Here is a 14,758-nt window from a genome sequence, read left to right on the forward strand (position 1 = left end):
ACAATATTCGAACAGATTAAGCCTTCTAGTATGGATGTTACCATCACTGATTACCTCAATACATTTTCACAAGCCTAACATTTGCTTTCAAGACATTTTTCTGGAGAAGATTTCTCTTCTCACTCTGGTCCTCTGAAAGGAACTATTCTCAAACTGGACAATATTAGAGACAGCAATAAATATGAACAAGATCCTCTCAGACTTATTTCTGTCTCCCACTCAACTCTAAAAATGTATACAGCTATTAAAGAGTTAAACACTTGTATAGATAGGTTAAACAAATAATTCCATCATGACCTTATTCTGTCCTTGTACCTGGTACATTAAACTGTGCTACCAGTTTTTAGCGCGGGGAGCCGCGCTGAATGCCCCGCGCTGTTCCCGACACTCACAGAGTTCCTATGAGTGTCGAAAGCAGCACGAGGCATTCAGCGCAGCTCCCGGCGCTAAAAATTGCTAGCACAGTTTAATAAAAGGAGGCCATAGAGTCAAATGGTATTTGATGTATTCATTTTTAATATCAAATAATAAATTAGATCATCAAATTTGTAGGAGACAATTTTTCCTGATTATACTACAAACACTGTACAATACAGTTCTACATTATCTCCTAAGAGATGCAATTAATGTAGTATATTTAATTCTCTGTATCAGTGATTCCCAACTCCATCTTGGAGGTATTCCTAAACAGTTTCATTTTCAGGATATCCATGCTAAATAAGCAAGAAATAAGACACTTTCTTTGTGGAAACCTGTATTTGTAAATCTATCTCATGCATATTTATTGGGCAAGTCCTATAAATCATACCAGTTAGGTTTGAATCCTGGACTGGACTGGGAAACATGTGTGTGGTTTTTAACTATTTGCTACCCACCTTCAGAATTTCCACACCAAAGAAAGCACAGCAAAATAACTAGTAAATAGTTAAGATACTGCACAAGAACTCGATAATAGTACAGATAATAGAAACAGTACACTTCTCCCTTCATATTCATGGTTTCAACATACGCAGTTTCGATTATTCACGGTTTTTAGCTTGCTGGCTCCTCCCCCCTAAATTATATCAGCTTGCTTAAAGATTCCAAATCGAGATTCCAAATCGCAGAGAAAATCGCTGATTCGTAGCACTTTCTTCACCGTGTTTTGTCTCTCCTTCAGGAACAGGCCAGGTCTCCCCACCATGTTATTCAGGCTTTCACCATATTCACGATGGTTTTTCATAGAAAACAGTGAATAACATATAAAAAATGTTATTTGTGTTTTTTGTGTATTTGCGGTTCTGTTAATCCCCTATCATAGCGAATATGGAGAGAGAATTGTACAGAGTTTTGTGGCTAACAGATTTATTCTGGCCTAAACTTTTGAGGACAAGAGCTCACCATCAGATGTTTCGATAAAGGGGTCATTTTAGAAAAGCTTTTCCGTGTTAAGTCTGCATATTGTATGAATGGAGAATTGCAAGACCTCATGGAGCCAAGGATAAAAATTCATGCACACAAAAAAATGAGTAAAAAAGCAGCAACGCTACTACCTCTACGGATAAATGCAAAACAAACTGGAAAAAACATGCAACTCCGCCTCCTCCCCCACGACAAGGCAATCGTATGACAACCAAAACACAATTTCTTTTTAAATTTCTAAAACAGGTGTTAAAGGAAGAAGAGTTCAAAAGCTTCATGCAGAAAAGCGACCACAAGATAACTCAGAGCATGCCAAGCAATACATCAAAGATGTAAATGGCCCCGATGTAACCTTGGGTTTGCCAAATGCCAACTAAGGGCTCCTTTTACTAAGGTACACTAGCGTTTTTAGCGCACGCAGGATATTACCGCACGCTACGTGGCTAGAACTAACGGCAGCTCAGTGCTGGCATTAAGGTTTAGCGCGCGCGGCAATTCAGCGCACACTATTCCGCGCGTTAATGCCTTAACGCACCTTAGTAAAAGGAGCACTAAATTATCAAACAGAGACGTCAATGTCTTTGACAGTCCCAGGACATAACGCAGCTTCATTTCCAAATCAAGAAAGGGGCAATGAGCACAATGAATGAGGCCTTCATGCCTCTGGAATACAGCAGACACCAGCTTTCCCCTGAGTGATTCCGACAATGGGTGCATTTTGATGTTCTACTGCAGGGGTGTCAAAGTCCCTCCTCGAGAGCCGCAATCCAATCAGGTTTTCAAGATTTCCCCAATGAATATGCATGAGATCTATTAGCATACAATGAAAGCAGTGCAAATAGACCTCATGCATATTCATTGGGGAAATCCTGAAAACCCGACTGGATTACGGCCCTCGAGGAGGGACTTTGACACCCCTGTTCTACTGTAACCCTTGTTGATGAAATGTGTGCACTTGGTGAAACAAGATGGAATTCAATTCTTTCTTAATACCTTATTTCCATCAGCAGGATTGTGGATTACAGTAGTTTGGGGCTCCTGAGTGAAAAGAAAATGGAGAGAAAAACAGTTCCTATTGGTAATACAGTCTTGTTAGTGCAAGGGAGAGCACAGAGAGTGAGCAACAGAACAACAGTGACAGTGCTGAAGTAAGTTAACGCTTGCAAAGAGAAGATCACTCAAGTACGAACTCCTGCCCACTAAGCCCTCAGTACAGCTCATCTCACCTTACAAAGGCAGCATGCAAGGACCTTACTCATCACCTGCACAGAAGGCCTTGAAAGCTGAAGAGGCTTCAGGAAGGACTCACTGTAAAAAGGGCATACACTCCGTAGTACAGAGCCCTTCTCTCTGCCTTTACTAATATATCCTCTTTCTGCTCTGTGTACAAAAATATGCCAACAGCAAGTCCAGAGGCTAGAACAAAGAAATCTAATTCTAGGATGTGATTTCCATTTTTGTGGTAGCACACCCTGGTTTAACCCAAATCATCTTCACCCATGTCTTCCCAAAATGATAGTGATTATTTTTCCAATTTCTGCCATAAGACTAAAGTAAGAGAAATCTTTCTGAACATTAAACAGAAAGAAGGAGCTGCTATGTTAAGCTTCAGAACAGGAAGGACCTCCAGACCAGGGCATGACTTTATTCATAGGACTAGATATTCATGGCAGACAGGAATTTTTCCATGGTAGATAAGAGATTTTTCGGATAATATTTGATAAAAACCTTTATATGGGATGCCATACTGGAGTACAGAGACTCATGTGGCAAAGTTTAAGCAGAGACAGAGCTAATTCACAAACTTTTGAAGGAACTATTTTATGTGCACTGGTGATTAATGATTATTTCTTTATAGTGCACTGGTCCCTAGCAAAGTCTTCACTAGCCAGGCTGCATATGCCATATATCTAAGGTGACCATATGTCCCATTGTTGAACAGGACCATCCCATTTTTAGATCCCCTGACCCGTTGTCCCCGTACACAGTTTCGGGACGCCGAAATGTCCCATTTTCAGGGACAGCGTCCTGAAGCTATGCGCAGGGACAACAGGATAGGCGATCGCTTCCCCTCCCTCCCTCCAGCGCCCTATTCTTATCCCCGGGTCTGCCGCCACTGCTTGCCAGCTTCTTTCCTAACCTCCCTCCTGCGCCGATTCAACCCCTCCCGCCCCCCCGGTCTGCCACCGTTGCTGCTGGCCTGGAACTTCCTCTCTGACGTCAGAATTGACATCAGGAAGAAGGCTTCTGGGCGGCATGCAGCAGCAGCGGACCAGGGTGGGAGGCAGGAGGGGTTGAATCGGCGCTGGAGGGAGTTAAGGAGAAGTTTTGAGAATCCAGCCCTGGGTGCCTCGAGTGTATTATGTGCAACTCAAAAGGGAAGCATTCCTAGGGGAAGGTCATGGGGAGACCTACTTAAACCACTGTGGAATTCCACGAAACCGTGGTGACCTGCTCTGCAACTCTATGGCAGTCGCAGCAAGTTGGAATCGGCTTTTAGCGTCGTGAGCTACCTCCTGTAAGGCTGATTTACGGGAGCATATAATTCTGGTGTGGTATTTAAATATAAATGTACCCGTCTTTATCTGATACTGAAAATTACAGCAGCAAAAGGGCAAAAATCAGTGATTCTAGGCTAGCTGCTGCCTTACCATAATATGGGAAGCCTTGTAATTCTTGCTGTAAAATGACAAGACACTGAAACGAAGTGTGTCAGATGACAATGTAGAAATTGAATAGAGCAATATTATAGCTTGGAGGGAGTGAAGTGGGTTGGGGGAAGGAATAGATCTTTAATTTTATGTTATTGTGAAGCACAGCTGAAGGAAGGCTTCTGGGCGGCAAGCAGCGGCGGAGGATGGGGGGGGGGGTGAATCGGGCGCTGGAGGGAGGTTGGCTTTGGCGCAGGAGGGAGGGAGGTAGGCAGGCTGGTTTCGGGGGAGGGGGTGGGACAAAGGCTGGAAGGCAGTGAGGGGGGACTTAGGAAGGGGCACTAAGGACCTGGGAAGGAGGCACTGGGGGCACTAAGGACAGGAAGGGGCACTAAGGACATGGGAAAGAGGCACTAAGGACATAAGAAGGAAGGAGGGAGGGAATAGAAAGGGGCAATTGTTGGGCCTGAGTGCAGAAAGAAAGGATGCACAGTCAGAAGGAAACACAACCAGAGACTCATGAAATCACTAGACAGCAAAGGTAGGAAAAATAATTTTATTTTCAATTTAGGGATCAAAATGTGTCAGTTTTGAGAATTTATATCTGCTGTCTATATTTTGCACTATATTTGTCTATTTTTCTATAGTTACTGAGGTGACATTGCATATTTTAAAGTCATCTGCTTTGACATCTTTGAAACCCCCGAAATATAAATGATAATTAACATGTTCTCTGCGTATAGTGTGCTTTGTGGTTTTTTTAAATTTTATGGTTACCATTATGAATTAATAAGATATTATGACTACATGAAAAATGAAAGGAAGAAATTGGGGGTGGGGCTAGGGTAGGATTGGGGTGGGGCTACGGCAGGATTGAGGGCGGGACTGACAATTAATAGATGTCCCGTTTTGATGAAAAAAATAAATGGTCACCTTACACATATCTGAGCATGGAGAAACCCACAGGATCAATGACAAAACTCATCTTGCAGCTGCTGATAGCTCTCTCTTGTCTGTTCTGGCACCAATTTTACAGTCCATGAAATCAGCAGCAAGTTTAAAGATGCTCGCAGTTCTGGTACAGACAAGACAGAGTGGTTTTTCGGAACCTTTAATATATGTAAAACATCATTTATTATCTGCCTTCAGATTTAAGATCAATTGTCCCAGCTATGGTATAGCCCATTTTGATTATTGCAATCACATTTATATGGAATTGCCCCCAAAATTTATTATTCAACTATAATTACTTCAAAATACTGTAGTAAAGATAACACTGGACAACAAATTTTTTCAAAAGTTTTGCTTCCTTAAAACAAATTAATGATTGATAGACCCCTTCAAAATAAACAAATATAATTCCCCACTGACTGTATCACATACAAATTTTGAGAAATACGATGTTTTTAATTGATTATATGTTTTAATGCACAAAGTTTCTGATACGCTGTGATTGCCATGGCTAAAAGTGTTTTCCTGATGATTTTCATTTGTACTCAGTGACCAGTGGATCTCGTTGCACTGTCCAATAACAGTCAGCCAGCATTGATGGATTCCAGTTGCCCTGATATCTTTTTTCCATAGTGGCAATGTCCTGGTGAAACCTTTTGCCATGTTTGTCACTGGCTGCATCAAGATTTATGGGGAATAAGTCCAAGTCTGAATGTAGAAAGTGCATTTTCAGTAACATGTTGCACTTCATGGTTTTGAATGTTCTAAGAAGTTTTTCAACCAGTTGAATATAGTTGGTGCTCTGTAACTGCCAAGAAAATTCTCAGTGGCATCCTTGAATGCTTTCTAGGCGATTTTCTCTGGCCTAACAGATCTTCAAATCTCTCGTCATTGATGACGTGTCTGATCTGTGGACCAACAAAAATGTCTTCCTTAATCTTGGCATCAGTTATTCTTGGAAACATCGGTCTTAAATAAAGAAAACCTTTGCCTTCCTTGTTAATCGCATTTACAAAATTTTTCATCAGTCCAAGTTTTATGTGAAGAGGAGGCAAAAATATCTTTGTCGGGTCAACAAGTGGTTCATGTACCACATTTTTCAGTCCTGGAACCAAATTCTTATGGAGTGGCCAGTTCTTTTGAATATAATGCAACTCCTTAGCCTGGCTGTCCCATTCACAAATAAAACAACAGTACTTGGTATATCCAAGCTGCATTTCAAGTAGCAGAGCTACTACTTTAAGATCACCACAGATATTCCAGTTGTACTTTGTGTACTGGATATGCTTTAACAGCAGGTCCATGTTTTCATATGTTTCTTTCATGTGTGCAGCATAGCCAATACGTATGGATGGGCAGACATTGCCACTAAGTAACAAAACAGCCTGACAACACTCCTGTGGGTCATGCATACAACCCAAAGCTGTGAACAACCCTTCAATGTCAATGCAGATATAGAGGTTTTCAACCTGTGCAAAGAAATTTGTTAAATCATCTTGGCGGCTTTGAAAGAAAGACATGTTCCTATCTGGCAAGAGCAAACACCATCCCTGCAGTCTTGAACCCAATAATTCTGCTTTTGCTTTTGACAAACCTAAGACCCTAACCAGGTCGTTTAATTCTGACTGTGTTAGAAGATGAGGCTCTAGTTCATTGAGAAGCTGTTCAAAATGTTAAAGAATGTGAGTTACTTGATTATATAAGTCATTTAAATTAGTTGTGACATTTATAATGAAATGTTGAAGATAAATTATACTCCGTTTTTCAACAGCGTTGATTTTTTCTTCCTCCTGAAGAAGCAAAATCAAGAGAAACACGTACTGTGTTGAGGTAGTCTGAAGGATTATAACTTTTATACAGTGATGGATCAACGTTTTGTTGTTTGGATTTTACTGAGTGAATGGACAATAGTTTTTTGTGGTTTAAGTTTTAAAGATTTTTTGGGGGGATAACACATATCACTGGGAACATAATTTGCATGTTGAGGGTGTGGAGTATTATAAGCAGCAGTCCAAGTGAAAACAAGCCAGCAAGATAAGTACATCTTACTTTTTTCATCTGTTCTATTACCATTGTTATAGTCATTTGAGACACTTTATTTATCGAAATCATTACTGGAGTAAGGATAAAAATCAGGTAGGGAGGAGGGGGCTATGATGTCATAAAGTCTGGTTTGGCGGCGTCTGCTGCTTTCACATTTAAAGTCCGTTGGCTTTTTCATTGAGCACCATTATTTAGCTATAATATATTTTGATTTGATATATTGATCCTCTAGTTTTAGAAAGTCAAAGGATAGTATTGAGGATTGAAGCTTTTGAAGATTAAACTCCCAATTTTTGGATTGAGTGTGTAGATAAGATGAGGCTCACCAGAGATACATTGCTCAAAATCAGGGTCAATGTCACTTTCAGTGCTTGGCTGGTGTATTGCAGTTTCTTCACAGTTTTGTTTAAGCTCTACTTCTCTGGTGGCTTCGGTGCCGGAAGACTGTCATCGTGAGGCACTGGTCTCATAGCTGAAAGAAGACTGAGGTATTCAAATGATTTCTTATTTTTACCATAGAAACCAGATACATTTGTCAGACAGAAGTAAAAATCTATCAAGTGATCCTTCTGTTCTCGTCATATCATTGGGATAGCAAATGGCACTGACTTCCGAGTGCCTCAGAGCCAAGCTTTAAGATCAATGGCACATCTTGCACAACAAATGAGAGGAGCCCATGGTTTGTCTTGATCACCAATCTTGCTTTCACCAATCACAGCTCATATGCTTTCTTAACAAGTTGATTTATGGTGAGTCTTTGAGGCTTAAGTGTGTATCGCCACAAATGTAGCATAATGTATTACAGCTGTTGTGACATTGGCGAGACATTTCTGCTGTCACAAATCATCCTATAGCAATACTTAACTGGCTTACTAATTAAGTTACTTACATAGACAATACTATGTCTTAAAAAATCAAAATACACTCAAACGGACAGATACATAATGAAGATTATCACTATATGCGAACTGCTTTTATATAGCCTTTTCAGGCAGCATCCATCAAGCTCATGTACAAGCATGCCCAGATTGCATCATTTCCATGGACATCATGTAACCTGCCCTGACTGTTCACCTGGACATGCCCACTATATCCAGCAAGGTATAAAGTGATTAGGCTAAGAATAAATTACATTAGCCTGAAAGTATAACATGAAATTGTAAAAATGTACTTTTTTGTTAAAACAGTATATGATACATAATTTTAAAAGTGATTTTCATGATCAGCAGCCAAAAATCTGTAAAATACACCTGAAAGTGTTGAAGAACTAAAAACTTTGTTGTCCAGTGTAATCACTCATTATTAAAAGTGGGGCAGAGCCACTCTGCCTCTTGCTTCCCTTCACTGGCTTCCATTATATTTGATAAATAATTTCAAAGTTTTGAATGTCACTTTCCAAATATAAAGAGGGTCCACTCCCACCTAGTTGGGTTGTTATATTTAACAACATATTTCCCGTCTGTTTACTATGCTGAAGACAAACTATCCATTTCAAGATTTAACTGGTGAGTTAAGGATTGTTTTTACTATGGATTGAACTCTTGACAGGAAAAATTCCACAACTCTGGAACAATCTGATTCCTGCACAGAAAAGGCAGTTTAATTAATTACAGTTTGATAAAAAGTTGAAAACATGGCTGTTTTCTCAGTTTTCGTAACCTAGAAGTTTTGAGTATTCATTAGGCTATCTTAATGCACATTAGAGCTGTTTAACTAACGTGGGTTGGATTTTACTTAAGAGACAGGTAGTGTGTGGGTCTTTTAGCTAACTTGATGGTTATTAGATCAAATTCTGATTTAAATTTATAACTAATTTTTGTTTTAATAATTGAGATCTTAATAGTTTGTGATTTGCTTTGAACCCTATTACTGGGGTATAATCAGAATTCAAATGTTGGTTTATATGAAAATTTAATTTTTTTAAAAAAGTTAATTAGGTTGTGTCAAAAAGGCACATACAACATCAAAGCCATTGATTGGATATCACTGATCTGTTTTTTTCTGAATAATGCCTAGATTAGAAAGAAACATTTGAGCATACACAAACATGCTTAGAAATCTAGGTAATTTGATCTCTCGATTCCACTAAGGGCTCCTTTTACTAAACTGCGTTAGGGCTTTAACATGTGGAATAGCGCATGCTGCAATGCTAACATCAGCATTTAGTTTTAGCCACGTAGCACGGGGTTAGCGCGCGCTAATCTGCTGCGTGCGCTAAAAACACCAGCACACCTTAGTAAAAGGAGCCCTAAATAACATCCTGAAAATTTCCCCTGTCTGTCCATGAGGGACAAAAGTAAAATGAATAAGGCTCTTTCCATCATTGCTTAGCAATAACTCTCTAAGCTCTTCTAGATATCTCTTACTTGGATTAGAAAAACATAATTCAAATTTATACATTCAGGAGATTTATTTGTTTAGCTTTGGGAGTTAACCTGATAAATCTTGAACAATAAAAATTTGGGTCTACCAATAGTTAAGTAAAACAGGAGTCAGAGGCATTGCAGGGGCACAGATGAAAGTTAACTAGATATTCACCACAATGCAGTTGAGTTTAACCAATTGAACCTGGTTAGAAAAATGCCTGTTCAAAAGGTACCTGGATATACTGTAGTCACAGTACTTAGTTAACATAAACTGTGACCAGTTATCTTTTTGAATATCTGCTTAAAGATAGCTGGATATCCAGCAGCTATATATCGACCTTTCAATGTTTATAAATGTACAAAAAGCGGCCCTAATCCATTAGATGAAGAGCTATGTGCAACAAAAAGACCATCCTGCTTACTTTTTGAAGTGAAATGCACCAAAATTCAACTACAGCACTGCCACAGCTACAGTGACTACCACTATCACTACCACAGCCGGCTGCATTGCTCCAGAACCCATCAGAGCATAAATACTTCAGAAAAGACCCCCCACAAAATGGCAGCAGGAACATAACAACCGTTCCAAAGTTTGGAAAGCAAAAAATAAAAGGGAAAACAAACAGAGGTAAAAAAAAAAAGAAAAAGAAAAATTTACTTAAGCAATATAGAAGAAATAGAAGAATAGAGATATACCAGTGCTGGGGTAGGATCTTTGGGGCTGGTTACTACGTTGGCTTTGTTGTTTATCTGTAGGTATGCAGAAAATAGAAAGAGACAAGCCTTAAAGCACTACGAGTCACAGAAACAGGTTTATATATGCAAGTGTGGTAAAGCTAGAAAGAACAGGAAGGGCAACAGAAGACTGGCTGGTTTTCACATAACTTTAGTTACAAGTGAACTACTCCATAAGATTCTCCATCAAATAACTTGGAGCAAAGCTGCATCACCTGTGCCAATTTAAGGAGCGCAGAAGGAAGGAACTAGAACCGATTAGTTAATATCAGGCAACCAAACTAGGCCTTTAGGCTGGTCTCCCGAAAAACCTCTACGGTACTTGCATTCCTCCGTTCTGTAAATGCCATGTAAGACTGAACCCATTATATAGTAGGTAACACACATTTGGGGCTCCTTTTACTAAGCTGCCCTAGCAGTTTTAGCACGCACTAACCCCGCGCTACGCGCCAAAAACTACCGCCAGCTCAATGGTGGCATTAGCATCTAGCGCATGCTAAAACCACTAGCGTAGCTTAGTAAAAGGAGCCCTTGGTTTTGCTTTGTACACTGAACAGATTTGGATCAATTGAAATTTTCCTGCAGGCTGCGTTTCCCAGCAATGGATGCTCCGTTTCATAAAAGGTGTAAATGTCAGCTGAAGTAAATTAAATGCTTAAGGAAAAAAAAAAAAAAAGGAGACATAAATAAAGACTACTTCTCACATCCAAAGACAAATGAACTCGAACTATTTTACACTTAGACTGGTTATCTGCTGGACTTGAACACTGTGGGCCTGATATTCAGTTGGTGGTGATCAGTGTTTTGCTGACCACCACCAGTGTTATCTGTGGAAATTCATGGCTCCAGCATTGAACTTCTGGGTACATAGAGACAGCCAAACCATAGCTGGTTAAGTTTGATATTTAACACTTAACTGGCTATGGTGAACTGCATAAAGATAAGACTAGGGTTACCATATGGCTCCAGAAAAAGGAGGACGGATTGAGATCTCCGGATTTTACTTCCTTTGCTTTCCAATCGAAGTAAAACCTGGATGTCTCAATCCGTCCTCCTTTCTCTGGAGCCATATGGTAACCCTAGATAAGACTGACTTTTATGCGGTCCTATTTATGCAGTTACCTTGGCCGGTTAAGTGCTAATATCGGCACTTAACCAGCCAAGTGCTGACTTTGCCCCTAGAATACCCCCTCCAACCTATCCGGTTTCTCATTGGGCAGATAAGTGCTGCTGAATATGACTGGTTAGCCCCAAACAAACGATTTAACTGGCTAGGGTCCATTTCTGGGTGGTTAAATAATTTGAATATTGACCCCCCCCAAGACAGGGTTCTTCTATGCAAGGTCCGGAAGGCAACTGTGGCCCCTGTGGCTGCCGTCATCATCATTTTGGCTTTTTTCTGCTACTCTTTGCCTCTCTACCTGAGCTCATAAGAGAAAAAAGGCATTTCTCAATAGATGAAGAGAATGATTATTAAAATGCCTTCCTCCTTGAGGATACCCTCAATAAAAATTTTGAAGGTAGGCTGGTGGGGCAGATATCATTGATCCACACTGGTCAGCAGTGTCTCAGCCTTGCATGGGAAGATATTTGGCAGCTCTTCTTCAGCTCATTTGGGTCCAAAGTGTACCTGACTTAAAAATGAGTGAAGACTACTGCCCTAAGACATTAACTATAACAACAAAAAAATGTGCAAGCAAGCATCTACACAGGAAGTAGAGCGAACATTTGTCAGATTCTTTTTTCAAACATTTTTGGGCAAAATGTTCACAGCACATTTTGCAAAACATTTGACTGAACAAATTATTTACAGACCTTTTTTTTTTCCTTTTGCCTTAGAAACTGCAAGAAATTCTTGTAAACCGTGTCGAGCTCCATTCTCATGGAGATGATGCGGTATATAAACTTAAGGTTTAGATTAGATTAGGATAAAAAATGCCTGATTTCAGAATCATGCCAGTAAACACAAAAATCACAAACATGCTTCAAGTGATATCTTTTTATTAGTGTGCAATAATCTGTCCGGAAAATGTATTCCCACATCTTGTTCTTCTCTGTGATGTATTATTTTTTTTACCTCTTAAGATGTATTTTCATCTTTAATTCAGGATTTCTTGAGTCTTCCCTCATGAACCCCCAGCCAACAGGTATTCAGATACCCACAACAAACATGCATGAGAAATATAATGGTTTTTCAGTGTATGGCAAAGTACCTCCTGCATATTCCTTGAGGAGATTGTGAAAGCTGTCAGGGCAGGTCTGAGAGGCACTGCTTTAACATCTGACTTGTTTCTCTAATGCATCATGCCTCTAGCAAGCTTTCTCCTACTTTTTACCAAGAGCTGAAGATTTTAGTCATAATTCACTGCATACCTGAAGCTTGTTTACTTGCTAAATAGAGTGCTGTGGGCTGACGTCAGAAGCTGTGCTTTAAACTCTGCCAGTCCTGCTCAGCTTTTCCGCCTGGAAACTTAGAGCACTGTTTGTTATTTTGTCTCCGATTGTCTCAGCTGTTCTATCTCCCTCCGGGTGTGGGTGCTTGCTCCATTCTGTGTGGTGACATCAGAACCTGTGCTTTATTAAGGGGAAAAAAGATCTTCAAGCACTTCCAGCCTTGCTCATCATTTCTTGATGGAAACTCCTTAGCCCACCTCTTTGCGCAGTGACTGAGCAGCAACTATTTGAAGCTGATCAATTTGAGATTAGTCATAATTTGTAATGTAACTTTCTTTTTAAGTTTATATTTTTAGTCAGCTCGAAGGTATTGTGGGCACTTCTGATTAATAACTGCTGTTAATCTTTGAACTCAGGTTTAAAATGTCTTAGGCTAGCTTACCTGTTTTTTGTTCTGATTGGATTTAATTTCCTGGAGAAACAATACATTCTGCATCATTGTTTTTTTTTTTTTTTTTGTGCAATCCCAGTAGTGTCTTTTAATTTTTGTCATTTTAAATATTCTAAAGTAAGGTCCAGAAATTTAGATAATTTAATAGATACTTGTAGCCTACCTAAATATATTCCAGATATTATAATAGGAAATAGACATATGAAAATATCTTTTCATTGCTTGCTAGGCAGGAGACACTTGCACTTCTATAGAGTATCTTTATATTAATGCTAGGTCTATTTGTAATAAAACATTAATTATAAAACATCTGATAGCTGATACCCAATTAGCCAGATTTATGTAGTAAAAACTAAGGGCACTAGCAGGGTTAACGCGCGCGACTTTTCATCACGCGCTAACCCCCGCACTGGCCCAAAACTACCACGTGCTCAAGAGGAGGCGGTAGCGGCTAGCATGTCTGGTGGTTTAGCGTGCAGTATTACGCACGTTAAACCGGTAACGCGCCTTTGTAAAAGGAGCCCTAAGTCTATCTGATGTTAATTCCCCTCATGTTATAGAAATAATAATAATAATAACAGTTCATATACCGCAGGACCGTAAAGTTCTATGCGGTTTACAATGATTAAAAAATGTTACAGATTGAGTAGTACTAACAGAGTTGAAGTTTTAGCCCTCAGGGCTATACAATACTTTATTGTCTTAGACTCAATAAGGGAGGTGGTCTGGCTGTAATATATTTTGTAAACTACACTATATACTAGGGAGATTCAAATTACCCAATGGTGATATTTTTAACTAACAGCTCTATCACTGATCACCTTAAATAGATAATAATAAATATAATCTATAATAATAAAACGCTAAGCGCGCATGCGCACTCGCGCCGCGTGTTCCCTGATCTGTTGGGATGTGCCGGCAAGAGTGCGCATGCCTGCTTATTACATCACAACAGCTTCCCTGCTCTCCATCTCGCGCCGCTGCATGTAGTTGCTTTCAAAGGGCCCGGTAAAGGTCGGAGAAGGCGGTGATCGTGAGAGGAGCCGCCGGAGCGTTAAACTGGTCGGGGCTCGGGCTCCTGCGTTGGAGAAGGCGGCAATTGTGAGAGGAGCCGCCAGAAAGTTAAACTGGTCGGGGCTCGGCCTGTTTGGTCCATGCAGGCTCCTCTCTCGCGGTCTTGCCGGCGAACAAGAGGGGAGCAGCTGGCTGGTAAGTTTTTAAAGTCCTGAAAGACGCAGTCCAGCACGAAGCTCCGACACCAGCAGCAGCGCCACTGCCCACCCGCCGCCACCCCCTCCGTCAGCTCGCACGGCCCACCCGCCGCCACCCCCTCCGTCAGCTCGCACGGCCCACCCGCCACCACCCCCTCCGTCAGCTCACATGGCCCACCCACCGCCACCCCCTCCGTCAGTTCGCACATCACCGGGGAGCTGGCCGATGGCTCGGTTCTCTGCCCCCAGCGGCTCAGCGTCGACCGACCATGCCAGGAGAGCAGCGCCACGTTCAGGAGCTGCCTCAGGGCGCCCAGCAGCTTCACCCCCGGGAGGCTGCCGGGCCAGAGCGACATCGGCTAGGTTAGAGCTGCCAGGCGGTTCCGGGGGCCGCTCGGAGGTCTGGACACTCATCCTCAGCTCCCTGCCGGCCGGTGATAGTGTATGTGAGGGAAGATCCTGGATGGCGGCTGCGGGTAGCTCTCGGCTGCTTCCTCCACCGGTTCCCTGGGACCGGTTATTCTCTGCACAACAGTTGACCCACCAGTTGTGTTT

The 14,758-nt window shown here is 41.1% G+C and overlaps 1 protein-coding gene across 1 annotated transcript in view; it reads right to left on the minus strand.

Moving 5' to 3' along the window:
- The window catches only part of CAMK2D (calcium/calmodulin dependent protein kinase II delta), a 563,004-nt gene that overhangs the window by 78,890 nt on the left and 469,356 nt on the right, over positions 1–14,758 (minus strand). The window contains 2 exon segments of the mRNA XM_033956020.1: positions 2,395–2,439; positions 10,109–10,162. Coding sequence (XP_033811911.1) covers positions 2,395–2,439; positions 10,109–10,162 — 99 coding nt within the window.

This window comes from Geotrypetes seraphini, chromosome 1 (assembly GCF_902459505.1).
Source record: "Geotrypetes seraphini chromosome 1, aGeoSer1.1, whole genome shotgun sequence".
Lineage (NCBI taxonomy): Eukaryota > Metazoa > Chordata > Amphibia > Gymnophiona > Dermophiidae > Geotrypetes > Geotrypetes seraphini.